The sequence below is a fragment of the Ovis canadensis genome, chromosome 26 (assembly GCF_042477335.2).
Source record: "Ovis canadensis isolate MfBH-ARS-UI-01 breed Bighorn chromosome 26, ARS-UI_OviCan_v2, whole genome shotgun sequence".
NCBI classification, from domain to species: Eukaryota; Metazoa; Chordata; class Mammalia; order Artiodactyla; family Bovidae; genus Ovis; species Ovis canadensis.
The window spans coordinates 50,373,207-50,385,299 of NC_091270.1; the positions used below are offsets into that span (position 1 = coordinate 50,373,207).

At 35.3% G+C, this 12,093-nt stretch overlaps 1 protein-coding gene across 1 annotated transcript in view; it reads right to left on the reverse strand.

Annotated features, from left to right (window-relative positions):
* LOC138430928 (A disintegrin and metallopeptidase domain 3-like) overlaps positions 1-12,093 on the reverse strand; it is a 120,176-nt gene that overhangs the window by 50,133 nt on the left and 57,950 nt on the right. The window contains 1 exon segment of the mRNA XM_069572948.1: positions 5,248-5,389. Within this exon segment, the coding sequence (XP_069429049.1) occupies positions 5,248-5,389 (142 nt within the window).

Here is a 12,093-nt window from a genome sequence, read left to right on the forward strand (position 1 = left end):
TAAAATCTTTCATTTTATGTAGCATTAGTTGCAACATATTGTCTTTAATTTTTAATTTTTAAAATTTGAGTCTTTTTGCTATTTTTTTTTTTGAAGAGTTTTGAATTAAAAGTCTGTCAATCTTGTTTATTTTCTCAGAGGACGATTTCTTGGCTTCACTGATCTTTTTCTATTACCTTTTTAGTCTCTATTTCATTTATTTTCACTGTGACTTTTGATACTTCCTTTCATCTACTAACTTGGACTTCACTTGTTCTTCTTTTTTCTAGTATAGATTAGAATGGTTTTTGCTTTTGTTTTTTAGCTTTTCCTTGAAATCGTGATTTATCACCATAAACTTCTACTTACAACTGCTTTGTCTGCATGGCATAAATTTCAGTATGTTGTATTTCCATTTTTGTTGCTCTCAAGGTCCTTTTTGAGTTTTCTTTTATTTCTTTTTTGGCACACGGTTATTTATTGGTACCTTGTTTAGTCTTCACATATTATTGAGTTTTCCAATTTTCTTCCTTTAATTTATGTCCAAATTTATACTATTGGGGTTAGAAAAGATGTTGAATATGGTTTCGAAATTCTTTAATTGGTTGAAACTTGTTTTGTGGTCTAATATATGATCTATTCAGGAGAATGCTTCAAATACATTTGAGAAGAATGTGAGTTCTATTTCTGTTGGGTGGAATGTTCTGTAATATTGGTCAATCTATCAGGCCTAAGGTTTCATTACAGCCAATGTTTCTTTTTTGACATTCTGCCTGGATGGTCTATCTGATGAAATACATAGGTACTTAAAATTTCCTACTATTATTATATTACTGTCTGTTTCTCCTTTTATTCCTGTCCATATTTGCTTTAAGTATTTAGTTGATTCTGTGTTGAGTGGAGGTTTTCTTGTGACTCATAGGTAAAGAATCTGTCTGCCAAGCAGGAGACGTGGGTTTGATCCCTGGGTCAGGAGGATACCCTGGAGAAGGAAATGGCAACCTATTCCAGTATTCTAGTCTGGGAAATCCCATGGACAGAGGAGCCTGGTGGGCTATAGTCTATGAGGCTGCAAAAGAGTTGGACATGAGTTTGCAACTAAACAATGAAACAATAAAAACAACAAATGTTGAGTGTATACATATTAATAAATGTTATTTCTTCTTACTGTATTGTTCCTGATATCAATAAGCAGTACCCTTCTTTATCTCTTACTATCAGTATTTGTTTTAAAGTCCATTTTATCTGATATTAGTATAGTCACTCCAGCTTTCTTTGGGTTTCTATTTACATGGAATATCTTTTTCCATCTTTTCACTTTTAGTTTGTGTGTCCTTACACCTGCCTGGAATCACTTGTAGGTATGAGAGTGGTGGGTTTTGCTTCTCATTCATCATCCATCCTGTCTTTTAACTGGAAAATTTGATACATTTGCTTTAAAAGTGATTATTGATTCCATGGACTTAGTGTCATTCTGCTCCTTCTTTTCTGGCCACTTTGTAGTTTCTTTTGTGCTTCACTTTTTTATTTGGTTATGGATTTGGTTTGATTTTTGTTTTGTTTTTGTTTTATGGTTACCATGAGGCTTGCACATAACAATATATATCTCTCACAGTCTAAGTAGATAACAAAGATTTGAATGCACTCTATATTTTGACTTTATTTTCCTCAACAGGTTTTATGCTTTGTATGACATTTCATAACTTTTAATGTTACATATAGCTTATGACAATATTATAGTTGTAATTTTCATGACTCTTGACTTTTATGCAAACCATGTTACCTTTAATTACCTGCTTTGAAAGTGAAAGTGAAAGCCACTCAGTCATGGCTGTCTCTTTGCAACCCCATGGACTATATAGTCCATGCAATTCTCCAGGTCAGAATACTGGAGTGGGTAGCCATTCCCTTCTCCAGGGGATTTTCCCAACCCAGGGATCAAATCCAGGTCTCTCACATTGTAGGCAGATTCTTTACCAGTTTAGACACAAGGGAAGCCCAATTGCTTACTTTGCTTATTCAATTATTCTGAATTTCAGTATATATTTACTTTTACCATTGAGACTTATACTTCTTATGTTTTCCTTTTACTAATTAGTACCTTTTCTAAACACTAAAGAACTCCATTTACTATTTCTACTAAGGTTGGATTAATGGTGTTAAACTCCTTTAGATTTTGCATATCTGTAAAACTCTTATCTCTTCTCTTCAATTCTGAATGACAACTTTGCTTGGTAAAAGTAGTCTTTTTCTTTCAGCATTGTGAATTTACCATATCACTACCTACTGGCCTGCAATGTGACTGCTGTCAAAGCTCCTCCTGTTCTTATAACATGTTCCATTGTATGTAACAAGCTGCTGCTTCTAAGACACTTCCTGTCTTTAATGTTTGATGTTTTAATTATGTTTCTTGGTGTGGGTCTCATTGAATTCATTTTATTTACAATTCTGGGCTCTTTAAATCTGAATATCTGTCTCCTTTCCCAAGTTAGGGAACAATTTAGCCATTATTTCTTCAAAAAAGTTTTCTGTCCCTTTCTCACTCTTCTGGAACCTATATAATGTGATTATTGGTCCACATGATGTTGTCTTATAATTCCCTTACCTTAATGTTTGTGCAGTCATTTTTCCTTTTGCTGAGTTTGTTAATCCTTTCTATGCTCTTTTTAGTTTATCACTACAATAGTCTATTGTATATTTCAGTTCAGTTTTGCATTCTTCAGTCCTCTGACTTCCATGCAGTATTTCTTTATATTTCCTGTGGTTTTATGTTCTCACATTGTCCATCCAGTCTTCTTATCTTGGTGAGCATCTTTCAGTATATTATTTTGAATTCTTTACTGGGTAATTAATTTATATCCATTTGATTATGGTCATTTTATGATATATTATCTTATTCTTTTGTTTGGAATCTATTCTGTTGTTTCTGCATTTAACTTAATTGTCTCTTGTTTATCTAACTCTAGACAAAACAGTCATCTCTCCCAGTCATGAAGGAGTGGCGATAAACAAGATGAATCTAGTCATTCAAGACGATCTTAGATTTTGCTTTTCTTTGAAATTTTTCATATTGTCCAAGCATCAGCAAATTTCATTATCAGTGTCTTTGAGTTGTTAAGGGTATGATCAGATCTGTCAATGTCCTAAAATGAAGGACCTGACTTAGCACCTAAGATTGAGGTGATTGGAAACCCGACCTTCAGTTAGCAGCCTTTAAAGTATGCAAATTACACACGCCTCTGAGTGTAAGCGTACGTTCCGCAGGTCAACAGAGGAAGGCAATATAGAGAAGAATGATGGGTAGCATTCTCAAAATTTGGGGTGCTTTCTTCAGGAACTGGAGAAAGTAAATGGGAGGTGACATTAGGCCCACTGGGCTCTGTTTGTTGAGAGAATCACCAAGGGCTGTAAGATGTGTGCCAAACAGGAAGTTTCCCTTTCAGACAAAATCCCCTGGACATGGTAATAGGCCACTTTCACAGGAAGTTTGGGATGTGCTTCAGTCTCCTCTCTGTGCAGTGTCCTGGGGAGACAGCTGGCCAAGAATTTACTTCTTCAATTGTGATTATTAGAGTCCCATGGGACCCAGCAAGCAAGTCCCTCTGACCAGAGCTTTCTCATCTCCCTTTCTCTCAAACTTACAAAACTGCTGTATATTATGAGAATCATCATTTACCAAATACCACTGGCAAAGCTGCCCCAATATTTGCTCAAAATTTGCTCCAGTCTTTGCTCAAAACCTATCACCCTGCACATTTAGCAAGAGTTACCATAAATCTCTAAAGTAAAGGGTCCAGAGATAAGAAAGGAAGCAACAAAGAAATGAAAAAAAGTAAACAAACAAAAATAATAAAAGAAAGAAATAAATAGCTGGGTCCAAGATGGTGAGCAATCAGAACTCCAAGAGACTGTGAGTCTCATTATATATTTATTTTACTACCTAGAGTGTTAAATGACACACCTACCAGTGCCCATAAATGGGCATTATTGTTCAAAAAGGATTGATAAATGTAGGCACCCCACTCCTTTGAAAAAGCCCTGCCTCTTCCCTGGAGGACTAATGCATATGCTTCTGTATCACTAGCCTCACTGTTCCTTCCTTCGTCTTTACTTTTTAAGAGTAAATCCCTATCACCACGTGGGTGAGAAGGTCATCTGTGAACTTCCTCATTCTTTGTCCATTGAAGAAATTTTACCTGTTGAGGTATCTCAGCTTCCGTTTCATTACTCTGCTTCTTGAATAAAGCAAAACAAGAACCATCCCCTGTCCAGGCAGAGAAGCTAGGGTCCATAGGACTTAATTCAGTAACAGTATTACCTTATTGTTATTCTGTGTGAAATTTTTAACATTCATGTTACAAAACATATTTATTATCCATGCTGCACAAATCTATTAAAATGTATTTTGTTACATTTATCATAAAATCCCAATTTCTGCATCATGATTGCTTGCTTAGCTCATTTCCTACATTTTCTAGTCCTTCCTGGACCTCTTTCTCTGAATCATGATTCTTTAACCTGATTGTATTTTATGATCTTTAAAAAAATATTCTATGCTTTTAATATTCTTCCATATAATTTCAGTCATTTCTTTTGGTTTGTTTTATCCTTTCCAGTCTTTTGAGCTTTTAACTTTTCTTCATATCCATATATCACTTCACTGTCTTTCCCTGAAAAGTTTTCCACAAGTTCTTCATGTGACCAGACTTCTTTCTTCTCTTTCAGGTCCCAACATGAGTTTCGTCTCATAGAAAGCTTCCTAGACACAGCGCCCCCCCCCATTTTTTTTATCATAAAGTTTCTCTTCTCCATGCATTCCCTATTTATTTTCCTCTAGGTACTTAATATAAATCATTTAAATTTTGCTGATTCTCATGTTGACTTGAAAATTCTGTCCCTGATAGACTAATATAAAACATATAACACTTTTCTATCTTGTTAATCATTCACAGGATAGACTAACACAATTCTTGTAACTGTACATGCTAGAATTTTTTTTGATAGGATGAATAAATCTCACATCAAGATTCCAGTGCTTCACAAGAACTCATCATCAAAGACTTGATACTACATACAGCGCTGAACATAGAAACAAGAAGCACATTTTCTACAATATCAAATACTCATTCCCTTTAATAAACATTAAGATAAATCATAGGTATTTAGTAAAAATGCTTTTATCTACATTATATCAAAGATATCATACATCAATAAATGCTATAACTTTCTCCCAAAGAAGACAAAGTTTTGATAAAAATCACATCTTACATTGCTTCAGGATTCATTATGCATGCAATTCCTGGACAGGAACATTCGTACATGTTATTGTTATACTTTAATCCCAGCATAATTCCAAGTAACTGTGCGAAAAGAACTGAAAATCTAAATGAAATAAAAAACAGAATGGTTGCTCAAGTTATTTTTTTCAATCCCTAGTTTTTTCATGTAATTGTGGCTATATTATCTAAATGCAAATACTAATTTAATAAACTTTTATATAAAGCTCATTATTTTCTTAAGCACATTGGTAAAGTTAGATTTTGTTATTCTTTAAGGATAATAGTACTCTCAATACAAATGGCATTCATATATAAACAATACTATTAACAATATATGTTTTCATTACATGCTACTGATTTAATTCTAATTAACTGAAAAAATATTCTGAGAAGACTAATCATTGTTTCAGTAACTATAATACTTTTAATTTAAACACTTTGAAAAATACACAGATTCTTAAGAGTTTAACTGACAGTCAGTTTTAATGTCAGAAATAGTTGTAGATAAAACCAATTTTTTTCCTAAAGGCAAAATACTAGCATTAAAAAAATAAAACTTGAGTAGTGATGAAAGCAACACACAAAGCCCTGGTTGATATTCAATAATGTTTTTAACTATCTCCATAGTTTTTCCCTTTCTAGAGTGTAATAGATTTGGAATGATACAGTGTGTAGACTTTTCAAACTGGCTTCTTTTACTAACCACTATGCATTGAAAATTCCTCCATGTTTTTATACTGCTTGATGACTAATTTTTTGAATACTGAATAAAATTTCTCTTTGTGTCTCAACTTGTTTCTTTATCCACTCATGTATTAAAGGACATGTTGCGTGCTTTTAATTTCTGGCAATTATAAATAGAGTTGCTATATGCAATCAGGTCCAACTTTCTATGGATACAAATTTTCAGTGAAATTTTCTACATGGTATAGGGGATAACTACTGGATCATGAAGTAAGGCAATGTTGAATTTTATAAGAGATCACCAAACTGTCTAAAGTCTAATTCATCAACATGCATGACAGTTCCTATTGCTCCAAGTCCTTACAATATTTGGTATCATCAGTTTTGCACATGGGCACAAAACTGAATAAGAACAGCAAGTTAAACTCTTGCCTTGTTCCAAATCTTAGTGGGAAGCACTTCATCTCTAAACATTAAATTTGATGTAAGCTCTATTTTTTTTTTAATGGTCTTTGTGAGGTTGCTAGTTTGTGTCTCATATTATTTTGGTAAGCTGAATCATAAATAGTCTTAAAATTGCCAAATGCATTTTCTGCATCTATTGATATAATAAAATAATTTTCCATTTTAGTGTAATGATAGAATCAACTAACTTAATCGACTTTACATAATTACCTATCATTAAGTATCTGAAAATTTCAGAAATAAATATCAATAGGGTAATAAAATATTAAAAATTAATCATGGTTGTGTATCAATACAAACAATAAACTTAAAAATTTACTGAGGGTCATTAAAAAGAGACTTTATCGGGCAAAAGAAACAATCAGAAATGAAGACAAGTCATTTGAAACAATTTTTCTCACAGAAACAAAAAACAAAATGAAAAGAAGACTGTGACAATTCAAACAACATATGCACTACTGTTGTCTCACAAAGAGGAGAAAGGGAAAGAAAGCTTATTCAAGAAAATCAGTGCCACAAATGTTAGAAATCTGAGCACATGCAGATTTAAGAAGCTTAAGGAACTCAAACTAGGAAAACCCAAAGGGACCCTACAAAGAAAATTACAACTAGCTGTTGAACAAACATCAACGGGAGGATGATGGAACCCACAAAAATGGATACTCCATGTCCAGAGACAAAGGAGAAAATCAAACGAGATGGTAGGAAGAACACAATCATGACAAAATGAAATCCCATATCTAGCTGATGCTGGGTGACCCACAAACTGGAGAGCAACAATACCAAGGAAGTTCTTCCATTGCTGTGAAGGTTCTGAGCCCCATGTCAAATTTCACAACCCAGGGATCTAACCAAGTGACTAGGAGTACCCAAGAAATCTGACTTTGAAGGAGAGCAGGATTTGACTGCAGGACTTGCCCAGGACTGGGGCAAACAGAGACTATTCTTGCAGGGCACAAACAAAACCTTGTGTGCAACAGGACCCAGGGGAGAGGAGCAGTGACCATACAGGAGACTGAATCTGACCTACCAGCTAGTTTTGGAAGGTTTTCTGCTGAGATATGGGTTGGCAGTGGCTCATTGCCGGGACAGGGACATTTGAAGCAGCAGTTTTGGGAGGTGCCCCTTGGCAAGAGTCTTCTTGGAGGTCACCATTTGCCCTACCATAGAGCCTGTAGGTTCCTGGCCTACATCACCTCAGGCCAAACAACTAGCAAACAGGGAGTACAGGCTCATCCATCAGAAGACAACAGGATCAAAGTGTAACCAAGCACGGCCCTGCCCATCACAGCAAGACTCCGTTTTTCACACCATCAGTTCCTCCCATCAGGTCCTTCCTCAACAACCTGAGGGCAGACAGAAGAAGAAAGTAGAACTGCAATCCCACAGCTTCCAAAAGAAAAATCACAATCACAGAAGCAACAGTTAGAACTGGACATGGAACAACAGACTGGTTCCAAGTAGGAAAAGGAGTACGTCAAGGCTGTATATTGTCACACTGCTTATTTAACTTATATGAAGAGGACATCATGAGAAACGCCAGGATGGAAGAAACACAAGCTGGAATCAAGATTGCCAGGAGAAATATCAATAACCTCAGATATGGAGATGACACCACCCTTATGGCAAAAAGTGAAGAGGAGCTAAAAAGCCTCTTGATGAAAGTGAAAGAGGAGAGTGAAAAAGTTGGCTTAAAGCTCAACATTCAGAAAACGAAGATCATGGCATCTGGTTTCATCACTTCATGGGAAATAGATGGGTAACATTAGAAAGAGTGTCAGACTTTATTTTTTGGGGCTCCAAAATCACTGCAGATGGTGACTGCAGCCATGAAATTAAAAGACGCTTACTCCTTGGAAGAAAAGTTATGACCAACCTAGATAGTATATTCAAAAGCAGAGACATTACTTTGCTGACTAAGGTCCGTCTAGTCAAGGCTATGGTTTTTCCTGTGGTCATGTATGGATGTGAGAGTTGGACTGTGAAGAAGGCTGAGCACCGAAGAATTGATGGTTTTGAACTGTGGTGTTGGAGAAGACTCTTGAGAGTCCCTTGGACTGCAAGGAGATCCAACCAGTCCATTCTGAAGGAGATCAACCCTGGGATTTCTTTGGAAAGGATGATGCTAAAGCTGAAACTCCAGTACTTTGGCCACCTCGTGTGAAGAGGTGACTCATTGGAAAAGACTGTGATGCTGGGAGGGATTGGGGGCAGGAGGAGAAGAGGACGACCAAGGATGAGATGGCTGAATGGCATCACGGACTTGATGGATAGGGAGGCCTGGCATGATGCGATTCATGGGGTCGCAGAGTTGGACACAACTGAGCGACAGAACTGAACTGAACTGAGAAAGTTAATCAAAATGAAAATGCTGAGGATTACATCTCCAGATGAAGGAAAAGATGAACTCCCAGAAAAACAACTAAATGAAGTAGAGATAGATAACCTTCCAGAAAAAGAATTCAGGACAACTATATTGAAGATGACTCAAGATCTCAGAAAAAAGAATGAAGAATATGCAAGAAATGTTTACCAAAGACCTACCTAGAAGAACTAAAGAATAAACAAAGATGAACAATACTGTAGAAGCAATCAACAGCAGAATTAACTGAGACAGAAGATCGGATTAGGGCTCTGGAAGACAAAATGGTGGAAATCAGTGATGCAAATCAGAACATAGAAAAAAAGAATGAAAAGAAATGCAGACAGTCTAAAGAGTCCTCTGGGGCAACATCAAATACACCAACACCATGTTACAGGGAACACAGAAGGAGAAAAGAAAAAGCTACCTAAGAAAACATTTGAAGAGATAGTAGTTGAAATTTTTCCTAACATAGGAAAGGAAACAGTCAACCAAGTCAAAGAAGCAAAAAGAGTCCCAGGCAGGATAAACCCAAAGAGGAATACACTGAGACACATAATAATCAAACTAACAAAGATAATAGATTAAAAGCAACCATGGAAAATGACAAATAACAAACAAGCAAACTTCTTAAGGTTATCAGCTGATTTCTGAACAGAAACTCTGGAAGCCAGAAGTCAATGGAAAAGTATATTTAAAGTGATGAAGAGGAAGAAACCACAACTAAGAATCCTCTACCTAGCAAGACTAGTCCAGATTTGATGAAGAAATCAAAAGGTTTACAGCCAAGGAAAACATAAGATAATTCAGCACCACAAAACCAGCTTTACAATAAATTCTAAAGGAACTTCTCTAGGCAGGAAACACAAGGGAAGGAAAAGATTTATAAAAGATAAACCCAAATGGTAATAGGATAATACATATTGATAATTACCTTATATGTAAATGGATTAAATGCACCAACCAAAAGACAAAGATTGCCTGAGTGGATGCAAAAACAAGACTGGTATATATGCTATCTACAAGAGATCCTTGTCAGAGCTAGGGAAACTTACAGACTGAAAATAAGGGAATGGTATTCCACACAAATAGAAATTAAAAAAAAAAACTGGGGAAGGAATGATATTTTCAGAAAAAGTAGACTTTAAAACAAAGACTGTTATAAGAGACAAAGAAGGACACTACCCAACAATCAAGCGTTCAATTCCAGAAAGAGAAATAACAATTATAAATGTATACACACCCAACTTAGGAGCACCTGAATATGAAAGGCAAATACAAACAACCATAAAGGAAGAAATTGACAGTAACACAATAATAGTGGGGGGCTTTAACACCCCTCTTTCCTCAATGGACAGATAAGGCCTATAGAAAACTAATAAGAAAACAAAGGTCTTCAATTCCAATACACTTTAGATCAGTAGGACTTAACTGATATTTCTAGAACATTCCATCCAAAAGCAACAGACTACACATCCCTCTCAAGTGCACAGGGAACATCCTCCAGGAATGACAACATGCTGGGCCACAAGGTGACCTTTGGTAAATATAAAAAAACCTGAAATCACATCAAGCACCTTTTCTGATCACAATGCTATGAGATTAGAAATAAATTACAATAAAAATATATTAAAAAAAAAACAGAAACATGTGACAGCTAAACAATATGCTACTAAACAACAAATGGATCACTAAAAAATCAAAGACAAAATAAAAATTTACCTAGAGACAAATGAAAATGAAAGCACAATGGTCCAAAACCTATGTGATCAGTTACAAGCAGTTCTGAGAGGTAAGTTTATAGAAATTCTACCTCGAAAAATAAGAAAAATCTCAAATAAACAATGTAAGCTTACACCTAAAACAAATAGAAAAAGAAGAAATGAAGCCTAAATTTAGTAGAAGGAAAAAGAATCATGAAAATAACAGCAGAAATAAATGAGATATAGACAAAGAAAACAACTGTGAATATTAATGAAACCAAAAGCTACTGATTTGAAAAGATAAAACTAAATTGAAAAAACCTTAAACCAGACACATCAGGAAAAAAAGTGAGAGGACTCAATACAATTAGAAATGGAAAAAAGGGAATATACAACTGACTCCACAGGAATACAAAGGATCATAAATGGAAAACCTGGATGAAATGACAAATTCTTAGATACAGTTTTCCAAGACTGAACCAGGAAGAAACAGAAAATATGAACAGATGAATCACAAGCACTGAAATTGAAACTATGATTAAAGACTTCCAACAAACAAAAGTCCATGACCTGATGGCTTCACAGGTAAATTCTATCAAACATTTAGAGAAGTTAACACTTATCCTCTGAAACAGTTCCAAAAAATTGTAGAGGAAGGAAAACTTCCAAACTCATTCTATGAGGCCACTATCACACTGATACCAGACAAAGATATCACAAAAAACAAAATTACAGGCCAATATTGCTGATGAGTACAGATGCAAAAATGCTCAACAAAATACTATCAGTTCAAATCCAACAATACATTAGAAAGATCATTCACCATGATCAAGTGGGATTCATCCAAGGGATGGAAGGATTTTTCAATATATGCAAATTAATCAATGTGATACATCACATCAACAAATTGAAGAATAAAGACCAGATGATAATTTCAATAAATGCAGAAAACCTTTTGACAAAATTTAGCAATATTTATGATAACAGCTCTCCAGAACCTGGGCAGAGTGGGAACATACCTCAACATAATAATGACCATATATGACAAACCTACAGCTAACATCATAGTTAACTGTGAAAAGCTGAAAGCATTTCCTCTATGATCATGAAAAAGACAAGGATGTCCACTCCCCACCACGTATATTCAACATAGCTTTGGAAGTCCTAGCTACAGCTATAAGAAAAGAAAATAAGGTAAAGGGAATCCAAACTGGAAAAGAAGTTAAACTGTCACTGCTTGCAGATGATATGATATTGTACATGTAGGATCCTAAAGATGGTTTCAGAAAACTACTAGAATTCATCAATGAATTTGGTAAAGTTGCAGGCTACAAAATTAATATGGACAAATTTATTGCATTTCTATACACTAGCAATGAAAATAGGAAAGAGAAATTTAAGAAACAATTTCATGGATTATCATATTGAAAAGAATGAAATACATAGGAATAAGACCACCAAGAACTTCACTGGTAGCTTAAATGGTAAATAATCTGCCTGCAGTGGAGGAGACCTGCGATCAATCCTTGGGTCAGGATGATCCCCTGGAGAAGGGAACTGCTACCCACTCCAATATTCTTGCCTGAAGAATTCCATTGCAGGTCAGGAAGCAAGAGAGTCA